We start from the raw sequence: 16,389 nt of genomic DNA on the forward strand, positions 1-16,389 counted from the left end.
GACCTTGATTTAAAGTATGTTATAAAATATATTATATTTCATCCTGTCATAAGATTAAGGACAAAACAATAAATTGATGTGTAAAATGCACAATCACTCAAGCTGAGCCAGGTTGATTTTTCAACAGCACCTACTTGGCAGACTCCCAAACAACACTTTTAGAGTGATCAGTTTGTATGCATCAAAATCAAGAGCATGTATTGGGTAGCAACAAATGTTTGCCATCAGGGGGGTGTGTGTGTGTGTGTGGGGGGGTAACTGTTGGGGAGTAATTGTTAGTTTGTCGTATAAATTCAAAGTTTTGTTGTAGGACAGTGCTTGTTAATGGGAACTCTATACAAATTAGCTCATCAGCTCAGAGCAGTGCATGGTGGAGTAGCAGCTGTTTAATGTGGAGAGAATTTCCGTACTAATTAGCCTCATTCGGGAAAATGAGATTGAGTCAAAAGATTGAAATAGAAATGAAACGATCTTAATGAGGAGGAACTTTCATGGCTGACCTAGAGAACAGCCACTTTATTTCATTGTATCATCGTCCTAGCTGTTGACAATTCAAATGGTCAAGGAGATACAGCAGTAAGCATCTTACATGTCAGTTGTACCTGTGTGACATAACCCTGGCTACCGCCAAGGGCTGCTGTAGGGATTAAAGATGTGGATTAGTAGTGTCCTCATTAAAAGACTTGCTGTCTCTTTTAATGTGTGTAAACATTACAAGATGTTTGGTATCACATGTTTTGGGATTTAAAATGGAGCAAAAAAGGCTGTCCAGTTGAGATGAACTTGGTGTGTTTTTGAAGTCAGTGACAGTATATTGCAGGGATTCTTCTTATTCTCTGTGGCAACTTGAACTAACTAAATAAGTAATTTAAGGCATTGTAGCTAAGGACAGGTCATTTTGTTGCCTACCAGTAGACCATGTACCAGCTCAACATTCTTGAACCCCATGTTTGAATCATGTTTAGAACCTGTTTGAATCCCAAAACACTCATAGACAAAATAACTGCTTGAGGGGGCTGAACTTGACTAAATTAATGAGATTCGTGGATCTGTTTTCCAAGAGAGGAGAGAAATGCCAGTAACACAAAGCATCAAGTGAATATCCAGCACTGTCTACTGCAATTTCACATTTTCTCTGCTCAGTCTCCATTGTGTATCACACATGTCTATCCAATTGTACTCCAGGGAGCAATAGGCATTCATTTATTCAACTGTAGCCTTTAGACCACATCTGATTTCATGAAGCCATGGCTCTAAAGCAGACTTGGATTCAAAAACCAACAATAATAAATGCAGTATATATTTTTTGTTACTTTTTTTCCCCTTTATTTGTCACCCAAACCACATACTGTAGCGAAAGACAGAGTGAAGAGTTTTTCTTTACATCACAAAAGTCAGTCACTGTTTACAGAATTGTTTGTGGGCCATATCTCAACTATGCAAACCTCTCTGAAATCAATATCTGACCTCTACAGTAACCCAATTAACATCAACCTCTCTTTTTCCTTTAAATGTCACCCAGTCAACCTCCATTGGGCCAAAATATAAACATTATTTTGAATATGAATGCCTGAATTTAAGTGTGATGCTAAAAATGGTAATTCATCCTTATTTTTTGTTTGCACTTTGCAGTTTGAAACTGTCATGTTTTGTGATGCTGTGTTTGATTCACAAGGGGAAGCATTCATTTGTTTGAGAGCACTGGGTGGAATGAACAGAGGCTGATCATGCAAGGGTTTTACATTCAAAATAGGTTTTGTTTGAAGAACTATAATTGCGTTTGTCGGGCTTTGATGTGATCCAGAGTGTGATACATGTCGAGGAGTGTGTTAGTAATTGAGGTGTCTATGATGCTCGAACCAATACCATTGGTATTCATGAGCCTCTCTCCTTTATTGAAGGGTCTCACTGTGCTGTCTGACACAATGGTGTCTAAAACCCACAGTAGAGAATTCAACAATCTATGTCAACAATTGGTTGGTATTACCAAAATGGTGGATTTTTTTTTAGCTACAATCAGTTGCTTTTTAGCAGTGAACTCTAATTTGAGAATATGATTATTTTTGTTCAAGGTAACACTGTGAGTGTACTCCTATAGCTCTTGAAATTTGTCCTGTATGTTCCTAAATATTTTGAAGCTCTTACAAATTATAATTACATTGTGATCTTTGATTACGAAAACACTTGCCATAGCAGGATTAAACTGTTAATAAATATAATTATCAGATCAAATTGCATGATTTAATTAATTGTGTATGTGTAAAAAAATACTAAAAACCAAGATAAAAGTTTGTGTTTGAAGAATATCCTGTAGATGAAATAGAATAAGTATTTACTTAAAACAAGTTTTTTGGGGGGTGATTTGCAATCATAAAAGGCCTGGAACTACTTCAATAGACTAGACTTGAGGGGTAGACTTCTGCTACATTACAGAGGCAGTAGTTTGATTTATAAAATGTTTTACAGTAGTAGTATGTACTTTCACAAACTAGAGGCTCAGGACTTTGGAGAAATGAGCCTCTACGATGAATTCCTAAATGAATTATGTGTAGTGTGATACAATGGCCTAGCAGCTGATGGATCACCACACACACGCACGCACACACACACGCACACACACACACACACACACACACACACACACACACACACACACACACACACACACACACACACACACACACACACACACACACACACACACACACACACACACACACACACACACACACACACACACACACACACACACACACAAAATAGTTCATTTCTCAGAGACCATATTATTCTACAGTGTTGGATGTCCACAGTGTTGGTTGTCCATTGTAATCCTTGATTGCACGCAGTTGTTTTTCTGTGGTACAAAGCCAATGATTTACACCTGAGGGAAAAAGCAAGATATCTGTCAGCAGGACAAAGAGCTATTCCTTCCTGTCAATTCTTACATGAAAACACTTTATCTTAACCCAAAGCAAATGTGTGTGTGTAGAACCAATGACAGATTACTGAATCCAATGCTTTACAGATCCAGTGGTAACAGTGTTGTGTTCAATACTTATCTGTATATTGCAGTCTGACTATAACCCTAATTTCCTATGGGTCTGGTCTTGTTTGTTGTTGATAGGGATGACAGGAATTGATGATAGTGACAGTTTGGTATGCACTATAAATATAATTAGAGTTTGTACTCCAGGGAACAACAAATCCACAGATGATGCCATCTCTATTGCACTCTACAAGAATGCTATTCATTGACTACAGCTCAGCGTTCAACACCATAGTGCCCTCGAAGCTCATCACTAAGCTAATGACCCTGGGACTGAACACCTCCCTCTGCAACTGGATCCTGGACATCCTGACGGGCCGCCCCCAGGTGGTAAGGGTAATAATTCTACCTACATGTACATGTTACCTCAATTAACTCAACATATTGACTCTGTACCGGTACCCCCGTATATAGCCCTGCTATTGTTATTTTATGGCTGCTCTTTAATTATTTGTTATTCTTGTCTCTTTTTAGGTATTTGCTTAGAACTGCATTGTTGGTTAAGGGCTTGTCATGTCTTGAACTATAATTAATGTGAAGACTGTTATATTATCAAATCAATTCTCTATGTGTAATTATTACGGGATTAAACTAATCATGTAAACATGAATTAACTAGGAAGTTGGGGCACCACAGGAAAATGTTGTTGTAAGAGAAACTATTTCCCGGATTTAACTCCCGTCAGATATTTTCATATCTTATTGATTACAGTCACTTATTAATATATTACCTCATCAGTCATATTCTGAATGTTGCAAACTCCTGGATGTCTGCACGAACCCTAGCATAAATTATGAATCAACGGTATACCAATTGGCTTAATTATTTATTTACTAACTAACTAAATAATCACACAGAAGTACATAAACACACACAGGATAGGATATGCATTGGTTATTATCATGATACAATTAAAAGTTCCTAGTGGACTAAACCGCTTTAACAGCTTGTTATATCAAATGAAAAGGGAGGGGCAAGTAAGAAAGAGCGGGAGAAAAGACAAAGGACTCCACTATCGTACACACAGCTGTTAACTAGGCTCATGGAAATGCTATTACTTTGTGCATGAACAACCCCTCATTTGAAAAGAAATAGCAAGTCTTATTTTATTGGTCACATACACATGGTAAGCAGATGTTAATGTGAGTGTAACGTAGTGCTTGTGCTTCTAGTTCCAACAGTGCAGTAAGCAGTAATATCTAACAAGTAATCTAACAATTCCCCAACAACTACCTAATACACACAAATCTAAAAGGGTGAATGAGAATATGTACATATAAATACATGGATGAGCATTGGCCGAGCGGCATAGGCAAGGTGCAATAGATGGTATAAAATACAGTATATACACGTGATATGAGTGATGTAAGATATATAGACATTATTAAAGTGGCATTATTTTTAGTGTCATTGTTTAAAGTGACTAGTGATCCATTTATTAAAGTGTCCAGTGTTCAGGGCTCAATTTGGGCAGCAGCCTCTCTGAGTTAGTGATTGCTGTTTAGCAGTCTGATGGCCTTGAGATAGAAGCTGTTTCTCAATCTCTCGGTCCAAGCTTTGTTGCACCTGTACTGACCTCGCCTTCTGGATGATAGCAGTGTGAACAGCTGGTGGCTCGGGTGGTTGTTATCCTTGATGATCTTTTTGGCCTTCCTGTTATATCAGGTGCTGTAGGTGTCATGGGGGGCAGGTAGTTTACCCCTGTGATGCGTTGTGCAGACCGCACCACCCTCTGGAGAGCCTTGAAGTTGAGGGCGGTGCAGTTGCCGTGCCATGCTGTAATACATCCTGACAGGATTCTCTCGATTGTGCATCTGTAAAAGTTTGTCAGGGTTTTGGGTTTACAAGCCAAATTTCTTCAGCCTCCTGAGGTTGAAGAGGCACTGTTGCACCTTCTTCACCACACTGTCTGTGTGGGTGGACCATTTCAGTCTGTCTGTGATGTGTACGCCCAGGAACTTAAGACTTTCCACCTTCTCCACTGCTGACCCTTCAATGTGGATAGGGGGTGCTACCTCTGCTGTTTCCTGAAGTACACGATCATCTCTTTTGTTTTGTTGATGTTGAGTGAGAGGTTGTTTTCCTGACACTACATTCCAAGTGCCATCACCTCCTCCCTGTAGGCTGTCTCAATGTTGTTGGTGATCAAGCCCACCAGTGTTGTGTTGTCTGCAAACTTGATGATTGAGTCGGAGGCGTGCATGGCCATGCAGTCATGGGTGAACAGGAGTACAGGAGAGGGCTGAGCACACACCCTTGTGGGGCCCCAGGCTTGAGGGTCAGTGAAGTGGAGAAGTTGTCTCCTACCTTCACCACCTGAGGGCAGCCCGTCAGAAAGTCCAGGACCCAGTTGCACAGGGAGGGGTTGAGACCCAGGGCATCCAGCTTGATGATGAGCTTGGAGGGTACTATGGTGTTGAATACTGAGCTGTAGTCAATGAACAACATTCTTACAAAGGTATTATTTTTGTCCAGATGGGATAGGGCAGTGAGCAGTGCGATTGCGCCATCTGTGGACCTGTTGCGGTGGTATGCAAACTGAAGTGTGTCTAGGGTGGCCGGTAAGGTGGCGGTGATATGCTCCTTGACTAGCCTCTCAAAACACTTCATGATGACAGAAGAGAGTGCTACGGCGCGGTAGTCATTTAGTTCAGTTATCTTTGCCTTCTTCGGTACAGGAACAATGGTAGCCATCTTGAAACTTCCGGGGACAACAGACTGGGATGGGGAGCAATTAAATATGTCCGTAAACACACCAGCCAGCTGGTCTGCGCATGCTCTGAGGATGCGGCTAGGGATCCTGTCTGGGCCAGCAGCCTTGCGAGTGTTAACATGTTTAAATGTTTTACTCACGTCAGCCACTGAGAAGGAGAGGGGTGGGCCGCAGACTTTGTTAGCATGCCGCGACGGTGGCACTGTATTATCCTCAAAGTGGGCATAGAAGGTGTTTAGTTTGTCTGGAAGCATGACGTATGTATCTGTGATGTGTCTGTTTTTTTTGTAGTCTGTGATTTTCTGTAGACCCTGCCACATGCGTCTCGTGTCTGAGCTTTTGAATTGCAACTCCACCTTGTCACTGTACCGGAATTTCATTTGTTTGATTGCCTTGCGGAGGGAATAACTACACTGTTTATATTCAGCCATATCACCAGACCTCTTTCCGTAGTTAAATGCGGTGGATCACACTTTCAGTTTTTCGCGAATGCCGCCATCCATCCATGGTTTCTGGTTAGGGTAGGTCTTAATAGTCACTGTTTTTACAACATCTCCAATGTACTTATTTATAAATGCACTCACCAAGTCAGCGCATTGATCAATGTCGTTCTCTGAGCCTGACTGGAACATATTCCAGTCCGCATGATAAAAACAATCTTGGAGTGTGGCTTCTGATTGGTCAGTCCAGCGTTGAATGGTTCTCGTCACTATTACATCCTGTTTAAGTTTCTGCCTAAGAGCCGGGACGATCAAGATGGCTTCATGGTCGGATTTGCCGAAGGGAAGGCGGGGGAGGGCTCTGTATGCGTGTTGTGTGTGTTGCAATCAATATGCTGTTAAAATTTAGGTAACATTGATCTCAAATTTGCTTTGTTAAAATCCCCAGCTACAATAAATGCAACCTCCGGGTATATAGTTCCTTGAGGGCCGTCTTGGTGTTTGTTTGAGGGGGGTGTACACAGCTGTGACTATAATTGATGTGAATTCTCTTGGTAGGTAGAATGGCCGGCATTTGATTGTAAGAAATTCTAGGTCGGGTGAGCAGAAGGACTTATACCCGGAGGTTGCATTTACTTGAGTTCCCATGTTGTTATGATCGCACCATGATTTGTTAATCATAAATCATACACCCCCGCACTTCCTCTTCCCAGAGAGTTGTTTATCTCTGTCAGCTCGATGCATGGAGAAGCCTGGTAGCTGGACCGATTCCAACACCATATCCAGAGAGAGCCATGTTTCTGTGAAACAGAGAATGTTACAGTCTCTAATGTCTCTCTGGAAGGCAACCCTTGCTCGAATTTCGTCCAACTTGTTGTCAAGAGACTGGACATTGGCGAGTAGTATACTCCGGAGTGGTGAGCGACGTGCTCGTTTACGAAGCCTGACCAGAAGACCGCTCCATCTGACCCTTCTGCGTCGCCGGTGTTTTCAGTCAACTGCTGGGATTAGGTCCATTGTCCTGGGTGGTGGTTTGAAGAGAGGATCTGTTTCGGGAAAGTCGTATTCCTGGTCGTAATGTTGGTAAGTTGACGTTGCTCTTATATCCAATAGTTCTTCCGGCTGTATGTAATAAGAATGAAGATTTCCTAGGCTAACAATGTAAGAAAGAATACATTAAAAAAACAGAATACTGGATAGTGTCCTAAGAACGCGAAGCGAGGCGACCATCTCTGTCGGCGCCATCTTAATTTAAATAGGCCTGTCTGTAAACTAGTTGTAGCTTGTTCCCTTGTTCCCTTTGTTCTGCAAGTGTCTGTTATAATAGATACGTATGTCAGACGTACCAATGATCGTTTGATAGGGAAATGTTCTCCAGAATGGAGCAATCAAAATACCACCCGTTGGTTCTCCTTCGCATTTACCAGACTAATTTACTTAAACAGCTGCAGAGACCGAATGTTCCGTTGTAGTCTTTAGTTTTGTAGAGATTTTCTTCTTCTCTGCTGAAAGTTTCAGAGTTCTAGCCATTATGTCCCTCTCAGCTCACGCTGTTGGTCTCATTGGCCTAATGTAAATTTTGTCGGAAGTGGGTTTTATACACTTCTGGGCAAAGGGGGTTCCATGACGCTGATGTGGGCATGGCCACTGACTTGATTAAGACTTCATATGAAAAACAATTATCTCATTTAGAAGGCTAACATCACATTACATCTTCTCACAAATAGTTTCATATTTAAACATATACATTCCACAACATTTTGATGTGACCCTGACAACTGGGAAATATATACATTCAGAGATGCAGTTATGCTGTTAGGCTTTCTTTAGTTACATCACCAATTATTAACAAATTCGACATGATTGTTCTTTTTAAATACCCACAGACTATTCCAAATGTTTGGAATACAGAAATACTGTTTAATTATTCAAACTTTGGATGTTACCGGGCTCTGGCTGGGCCACTCAAGGACATTCAGAGACTTGTCCCGAAGCCAGTCCTGCGTTGTCTTGGCTGTGTGCTTAGGATTGTTGTCCTGACTTAAATGTAAATGTAAATGTAAGTAAACCTTCTCACCAGTCTGAGGTCCCAAGCGCTCTGGAGCAGGTTTTCATCAAGGATCTCTCTGTACTTTGCTCCATCCATCTTTCCCTCGATCCTGACTAGTCTCCCAGTCCCTTTCGCAGAAAAGCATCCCCACAGTATGATGCTGCCACCACCCTGCTTCACCATAGGGATGGTGCCAGTTTTCCTCCAGATGTGGCACTTGGCATTTTTTTATTATTATTATTATTTTTTTTATTTATTTTTATTTAACCAGGTAGGCTAGTTGAGAACAAGTTCTCACTTGCAGCTGCGATCTGGCCAAGATAAAGCATAGCAGTGTGAACAGACAACACAGAGTTACACATGGAGTAAACAATTAACAAGTCAATAACACAGTAGAAAAAAAGGGGAGTCTATATACATTGTGTGCAAAAAGCATGAGGAGGTAGGTGAATAATTACAATTTTGCAGATTAACACTGGAGTGATAAATGATCAGATGGTCATGTACAGGTAGAGATATTGGTGTGCAAAAGAGCAGAAAAGTAAATAAATAAAAACAGTATGGGGATGAGGTAGGTAAAAATGGGTGGGCTATTTACCGATAGACTATGTACAGCTGCAGCGATCGGTTTGCTGCTCAGATAACAGATGTTTGATGTTGGTGAGGGAGATAAAAGTCTCCAACTTCAGTGATTTTTGCAATTCGTTCCAGTCACAGGCAGCAGAGAACTGGAATGAAAGGCGGCCAAATGAGGTGTTGGCTTTAGGGATGATCAGTGAGATACACCTGCTGGAGCGCGTGCTACGGATGGGTGTTGCCATCGTGACCAGTGAACTGAGATAAGGCAGAGCTTTACCTAGCGTGGACTTGTGGATGACCTGGAGCCAGTGGGTATGGCGACGAATATGTAGCGAGGGCCAGCCGACTAGAGCATACAGGTCGCAGTGGTGGGTGGTATAAGGTGCTTTAGTGACAAAACGGATGGCACTGTGATAAACTGCATCCAGTTTGCTGAGTAGAGTGTTGGAAGCAATTTTGTAGATGACATCGCCGAAGTCGAGGATCGGTAGGATAGTCAGTTTTACTAGGGTAAGTTTGGGTGAAGGAGGCTTTGTTGCGGAATAGAAAGCCGACTCTAGATTTGATTTTTGATTGGAGATGTTTGATATGAGTCTGGAAGGAGAGTTTACAGTCTAGCCAGACACCTAGGTACTTATAGATGTCCACATATTCGAGGTCGGAACCATCCATTGTGGTGATGCTGGTTATGCGTGCGGGTGCAGGCAGCGAACGGTTGAAAAGAATGCATTTGGTTTTACTAGCGTTTAAGAGCAGTTGGAGGCCACGGAAGGAGTGTTGTATGGCATTGAAGCTCGTTTGGAGGTTAGATAGCACAGTGTCCAAGGACGGGCCAGATGTATATAGAATGGTGTCGTCTGCGTAGAGGTGGATCAGGGAATCGCCAGCAGCAAGAGCAACATCATTGATATATACAGAGAAAAGAGTCGGCCCGAGAATTGAACCCTGTGGCACCCCCATAGAGACTGCCAGAGGACCGGACAGCATGCCCTCCGATTTGACACACTGAACTCTGTCTGCAAAGTAGTTGGTGAACCAGGCAAGGCAGTCATCCGAAAAACCGAGGCTACTGAGTCTGCCGATAAGAATATGGTGATTGACAGAGTCGAAAGCCTTGGCAAGGTCGATGAAGACGGCTGCACAGTACTGTCTTTTATCGATGGCGGTTATGATATCGTTTAGTACCTTGAGCGTGGCTGAGGTGCACCCGTGACCGGCTCGGAAACCAGTTTGCACAGCGGAGAAGGTACGGTGGGATTCGAGATGGTCAGTGACCTGTTTGTTGACTTGACTTTCGAAGACCTTAGATAGGCAGGGCAGGATGGATATAGGTCTGTAACAGTTTGGGTCCAGGGTGTCTCCCCCTTTGAAGAGGGTGATGACTGCGGCAGCTTTCCAGTCCTTGGGGATCTCAGACGATATGAAAGAGAGGTTGAACAGGCTGGTAATAGGGGTTGCGACAATGGCGGCGGATAGTTTCAGAAATAGAGGGTCCAGATTATCAAGCCCAGCTGATTTGTACGGGTCCAGGTTTTGCAGCTCTTTCAGAACATCTGCTATCTGGATTTGGGTAAAGGAGAACCTGGAGAGGCTTGGGCGAGTAGCTGCGGGGGGGGGGGCTGTTGGCCGAGGTTGGAGTAGCCAGGCGGAAGGCATGGCCAGCCGTTGAGAAATGCTTGTTAAAGTTTTCGATAATCATGGATTTATCGGTGGTGACCGTGTTACCTAGCCTCAGTGCAGTGGGCAGCTGGGAGGAGGTGCTCTTGTTCTCCATGGACTTCACAGTGTCCCAGAACGTTTTGCAGTTGGAGCTACAGGATGCAAATTTCTGCCTGAAGAAGCTGGCCTTAGCTTTCCTGACTGACTGCATGTATTGGTTCCTGACTTCCCTGAACAGTTGCATATCGCGGGGACTATTTGATGCTACAGGTCCGCCACAGGATGTTTTTGTGCTGGTCGAGGGCAGTCAGGTCTGGAAGTGAACCAAGGGCTATATCTGTTCTTAGTTCTGCATTTTTTGAACGGAGCATGCTTATCTAAAATGGTGAGAAAGTTACTTTTAAAGAATGACCAGGCATCCTCAACTGACGGGATGAGGTCAATGTCCTTCCAGGATACCCGGGTCAGGTCGTTTAGAAAGGCCTGCTCACAGAAGTGTTTTAGGGAGCGTTTGACAGTGATGACGGGTGGTCGTTTGACTGCGGCTCTGTAGCGAATACAGGCAATGAGGCAGTGATCGCTGAGATCCTGGTTGAAGACAGCGGAGGTGTATTTGGGGGGCCAGTTGGTCAGGATGACGTCTATGAGGGTGCCCTTGTTTACAGATTTAGGGTTGTACCTGGTGGGTTCCTTGATGATTTGTGTGAGATTGAGGGCATCTAGCTTAGATTGTAGAACTGCCAGGGTGTTAGGCCAAAGAGTTCAATCTTGGTTTCATCAGACCAGAGAATCTTGTTTCCCATGTTCTGAGAGTCCTTTAGATGCTGCCATGTGCCTTTTGTGGCTTCCTTCTAGCATGACCAGCAGCTTCTTGGTCACCTCCCTGACCAAGGCCCTTCTCACCAGATTGCTCAGTTTGTCTTGGTGGTTCCAAATGTCTTCCATTTAAGAATGATGGAAGCCACTGTGTTCCTGGGGACCTTCAATGCTTCAGAATTGTTTTGGTACCCTTCCCCAGGACTGTGCCTCAACAAAATCCTGTCTCTGTTTTCGACGGACAATTCCTTCGACCTTATGGCATGGTTTTTGCTCTGACATGCACTGTCAAAAACCTTATATAGACAGATGTGTGTCTTTCCAAATAATGTTCAATCAATTGAATTTACAGTACCACAGGTGGACTCCAATCAAGCAGTAGAAACATCTCAAGTTGATCAATGGAAATAGGATGCACCTGAGGTCAATTTCTATTGTCATTGCAAAGGGTCTGAATACTTATCTGTTTTTTACATTTTTAATAGAGTTGAAAAAATGTCTAAAAACCTGTTTTCACTTTGTCATTATGGGGTAGTGTGTGTAGATTGCTGAGGATGTTTTCTTTATTTAATCTATTAAGGCTGTAACACAGAATAAGGCTGTGACACTTCGAAATGTGGAAAAAGTGCTTTCAGATTTGCAATATACAGATTAATCTAAAAATGCATTAGGGCTGCAAGAAATATTTGATTCTATGGAGAAAGACAGGAAACAGAGGGAAAGCATAATACATCCTTGATAAATCACCAATAATTGAATGCCAGTCTCAAGATGCTGCAAAATCAAACCAGGCAAAAAATGTTGCTTTGTTTATCTGTACAGTATATGTGTTTGTGTGTGTGTGTGTGTGTGTGTGTGTGTGTGTGTGTGTGTGTGTGTGTGTGTGTGTGTGTGTGTGTGTGTGTGTGTGTGTGTGTGTGTGTGTGTGTGTGTGTGTGTGTGTGTGTGTGTGTGTGTGTGTGTGTGTGTGTGTGTGTGTGAAAGCATCATCAAACACATCCTATAATGTTACAATCTTTATTATGTTGTACGACTTCCTCTGTTATTATTTTCATTACACACACTGAAATTGTGATGCCATTTTGTAGCACAATGTTTTTCTGCTTTAAAGATAGAGGCACAATACTGCACACACAGGACACATGGAAAACCTCCAGCTTAAACATAGAGGGATGTGAAGACTATTGTTCCTGTTTCCTCCAGCCAGAGGAGTGGAGAGTCATGTGGGCTGATAGATCCTGTCGTGTCTGTCCTACTGTTTTGCCAAACGCTCTGATGGCTACAACAAAAAAAATATGCTATCTAGAACACAGGAGGCTGCTGAGGGGAGGGTTCATAGTAACGTCTGGAATGCAGTGGATGGAATGGTATCAAACACATGAAAAACATGTTTGGTGAGTTCGACACTATTCTATTCATAGTGTTCCAGCCATTACTATGAGCCCGCCCTCCCTAATTAAGGTGCCATTAACCTCGTGTGATCTAGAATCTAAAAGGGTTCTTTGGCTGTCCCCACAGGAGAACCCTTTGAAAAAGCATTTTTGGTTCCAGGTAGAACCCTTTTGGGTTTAACCTTTTGGAGTGTGTAGAGCGAGTGTGTAGAGTAGAGTGATGATTAGCTCTAAGCCGCCTTGCATTCTCTTCCCCTCCACCAGTGTTAACTCAGTTCATCTGCAATGGCTCAAAAGAGAATCTAAGCCATATCAATAATAACTCTAATCTACTTACCAAGCTGACCAGATGAAAGCACTGTGCAGTTGTCCATTCACATTTTCAAAAGACACTCAGCATACATCAAGTACAAAGTACCAATAGGTCATACATATGCTCTGGGAAGCTATTTAAATATATTCTGACAAACTGAAATCAATCCCTACACCTGAATTTGAATCATTTTAGGACATGGACATCAGAATAAAGAGGGCTGATTGCTGAGTGCTTTAGACACATATTAAATATACAGATCATTCATTTCTCTGTCTACGCGTACAGTGCATGTCAGTACATACATTTCCTCTGTAAAGAAATAAAGTGAAAATGACACCATGTCTGGTTTATTTTCTGAAAAATATTTTATTTCCAGAGTAAAATAAACGATATATTGCCATACAAAAAAGTGTAAGAAAAGGGACAATGCCAAAACTTTAACTGTAGAGAAAATGGAAAATCAGAAGTTAGATGTGCCATCAAGCCTTGAGGGTTTTCAAATAAATATGTCAAGGGATAACAAAATAAGAACGCCTATCACCTTGTAGGATTATCAGCCATTGCATGTAAATTACTCCAAGTACCTTTTGTGAGACTTCACATGTAGATTCTGCATGCCTAAAGCAACAAGCAGTGTTACTCTGCCCTATGAAAAGCCCTGTTTTACTTTGCTTTGATCTTGTTCATTGTTTTGTTTCTTATTCCTTTCTGGTTATGACATTGGCTCCCATCTGATATGTGATTCCAACTAAAAATGTCTTAATAATTAAATATCAAATTATTATATTATCATCTCAGTTTAGTTAACTCTAATTAAATATTCTGAACCTCACAAGTACAAATATATAAACTTTAATATTCATGGTTTAGCTTGAAGAGATATGGTATGTCATTATAACACACACAAAAATACTTGTTGATTTTCCAATCTTTGCTTTTCCCACTATGACCCAAAAGTTATGGTCCCCCCCCCAACATAAATAATATTCTTATCTAGTAATCCCTCATGTTAAAAAATATTAGGGTTTAATAAACTAGGCAAATAAAAAGCAAAGAAGTGTTTACAACTTGAAGACCCTTCAGAAATGAGTCTGCAAAAAGACAGATATACAGTATCTCTTTCACAATGATAGAAATGGATATGATTAATATAAGATAACCCATAGAAAGACAAACTGTATTCTATGTTCATAGTCAAAAACAGTGTTTCTGTTCCAGCAAGAGTACTGTTTTTGTACAATGTATGCTGACATTAACACAATTTCAGCTACCTCCTCTGAACTGCATTCTGACTCTGAAAGCATACAGTAACTTCAGAATAACATCCTATATAAGCGTTCTACTTCCTCTACTATATAGAGTACATGAGAAAGTGCTCTGTTCGTTTCATCAAAGTAAAACGTAAATTACACAACACCGAATCATTTACACTTATATATTAGTTCCCTGGCGGAACGAGATGTAACACATAGTAATACTGACCGAACAGGACCTGTCATTTTCACTGACTGGATCCATGTTATACTCAAGCGAGTATGGCGCCCACAGTAGTATAATATTGACCATCTAATCAGCTATGAGCAGGACAGAACCAGACAGTAGTTGTCTTCTACTAACAATCACAACAGAGTTCACTGGCACTGGACGACATCCTCGCTGATAACACCTCTACAAACAAAATGGCCTCTATCAAAAGTTACCAATTTGGAGAAGAGAGCAGCAACAGTCTTCCAGAGCCTGAATAGGACTTCAGATAAAAAATGTTCTATCATTTAATAAATAAAGAAAGACAGAAAGACGATAATCCTTCAAGAGAATTATGAAGGTAGCAGATAGTCCTCTTGATGGTTCAGAAACTATAAAACCGACTCCATATTTTCGCACCACTCATGGTCCTCTAGGTTGTATATAAACTTTGTCCTGTTTGGGTTCTGACTCCCATCCTTCATGTTGTCCATTGTGAGACTGGAGGGGAACAGTTCGGTTGGTGTTGTATAGCCCTCGTGATTTTTTATGTATTTCTTATAGTTCTTGCGTAAACAGTACCAAGTAGTGGTGTACAGAATGAAGGCGGTGACCTTAAGACCAATGGCCAGGCTCACATACAGATGTCTGTAGGCGATATTGTCGTACAGCAGGCAGGCTCCCTTATCCCCACACTCTGTACTCCAGAAAAGGCATGTTGAGTCAATCCCAGCACCAAAGATCAGAGGAGGGGGGATGAATCCTACAGTACAGGTGTGTAGAGAAATCAATACTATAGCACCTGAAAGCTCAGTATGTTTGATTTATAAACAAAATAATGTAATAGTGCAACCTGACTAGATCAGATGCAAGTCTAACAGTACTGTAACTTACCAAGTAGTCGCAGCAAGAGAAACAAAACTCCAAGAGCATATGATTTCAGCTCAGGGCTCACAGTCCTAGGAAGAAGAGACAACAGTATTTGTTACACACAGAAAAGAGAGAGCTGTCTCTGAGTAATGTAAACCCTCTCTACAGGTTGACTGGGTTCTACTGGGAAAGTTATAGCATGGTGGTAAGGTGAGTGCCAGTGGGGTTACCTGATGAGGATGATGACGGAGGGTGTTTGAGCCATGGAGCCGATCATGCAGCAGGCACAGATGACACAGAGGAAGGTGAGGAAGGCCTCCTGGCAGCCTGGACTGGGACACTTCCCTGGGACAGCTGTGGCCATCTCGCTGTCACTGGATATACATGTACACCCTGTCAGATTCTGAAGACAGGAGAATAGATGCATCTGCGTTAGTATTACTGTCTTAAATTATGTGACAAAAAGCCAGATTAACAAAGAGACAATAAAACAGTCTCCCATCTCTCTATAGGTAGGTTTTTGGGGCTTCAGTTCACTGCACAGGGATAAGCATCTGACTACAGAGCAAGGTGTAACAATGAAGACCATATAGCCCAGGGATGGGCCACTTTGATAGGGGTGGGGACCACAAAAGATCTGAACTCATAAGGGACCTCAGTGGCTCACGGGTCTGTGTACCCACATCCTTCCCCACACATGCAGTCAACTGATTGTGCAACCAATCTACAGTACCAGTCAAAAGTTTGGACCCACCTACTCATTCAAGGTTTTTATTTTATTTGTATTTTTTGCCATTTTCTACATTGTGGATGTTAATCAAATCAAAATATAAGTTATATTTGAGATTCTTCAAATTAGCCACTCTTTCCCTTGATGACAGCTTTGCACACGCTTGTCATTCGCTCAACCAGCTTCATGAGGTAGTCACCTGGAATGCATTTCAATTAACAAGTGTGCCTCGATAAAGTTTATTTGTGGAATTTCTTTCCCTCCTAATGCGTTTGAGCCATTCAGTTGTGTTGTGACAAGGTAAGGGTGGTGTAC

At 42.0% G+C, this 16,389-nt stretch overlaps 1 protein-coding gene across 1 annotated transcript in view; it reads right to left on the minus strand.

Annotated features, from left to right (window-relative positions):
• Window positions 1-13,351: 13,351 nt before the first annotated feature.
• Window positions 13,352-16,389, minus strand: part of LOC124000925 (solute carrier organic anion transporter family member 3A1-like) — a 57,885-nt gene continuing 54,847 nt past the window's right edge. The window contains exons 8-10 of the mRNA XM_046307611.1: window positions 15,575-15,747; window positions 15,369-15,433; window positions 13,352-15,237 (exon numbers count right to left, since the gene is read on the minus strand). Coding sequence (XP_046163567.1) covers window positions 14,867-15,237; window positions 15,369-15,433; window positions 15,575-15,747 — 609 coding nt within the window. The 3' untranslated portion in view covers window positions 13,352-14,866. The remainder of the gene's footprint in view (window positions 15,238-15,368; window positions 15,434-15,574; window positions 15,748-16,389) is intronic.

This window comes from Oncorhynchus gorbuscha, linkage group LG02 (genome assembly GCF_021184085.1).
Source record: "Oncorhynchus gorbuscha isolate QuinsamMale2020 ecotype Even-year linkage group LG02, OgorEven_v1.0, whole genome shotgun sequence".
Lineage (NCBI taxonomy): Eukaryota > Metazoa > Chordata > Actinopteri > Salmoniformes > Salmonidae > Oncorhynchus > Oncorhynchus gorbuscha.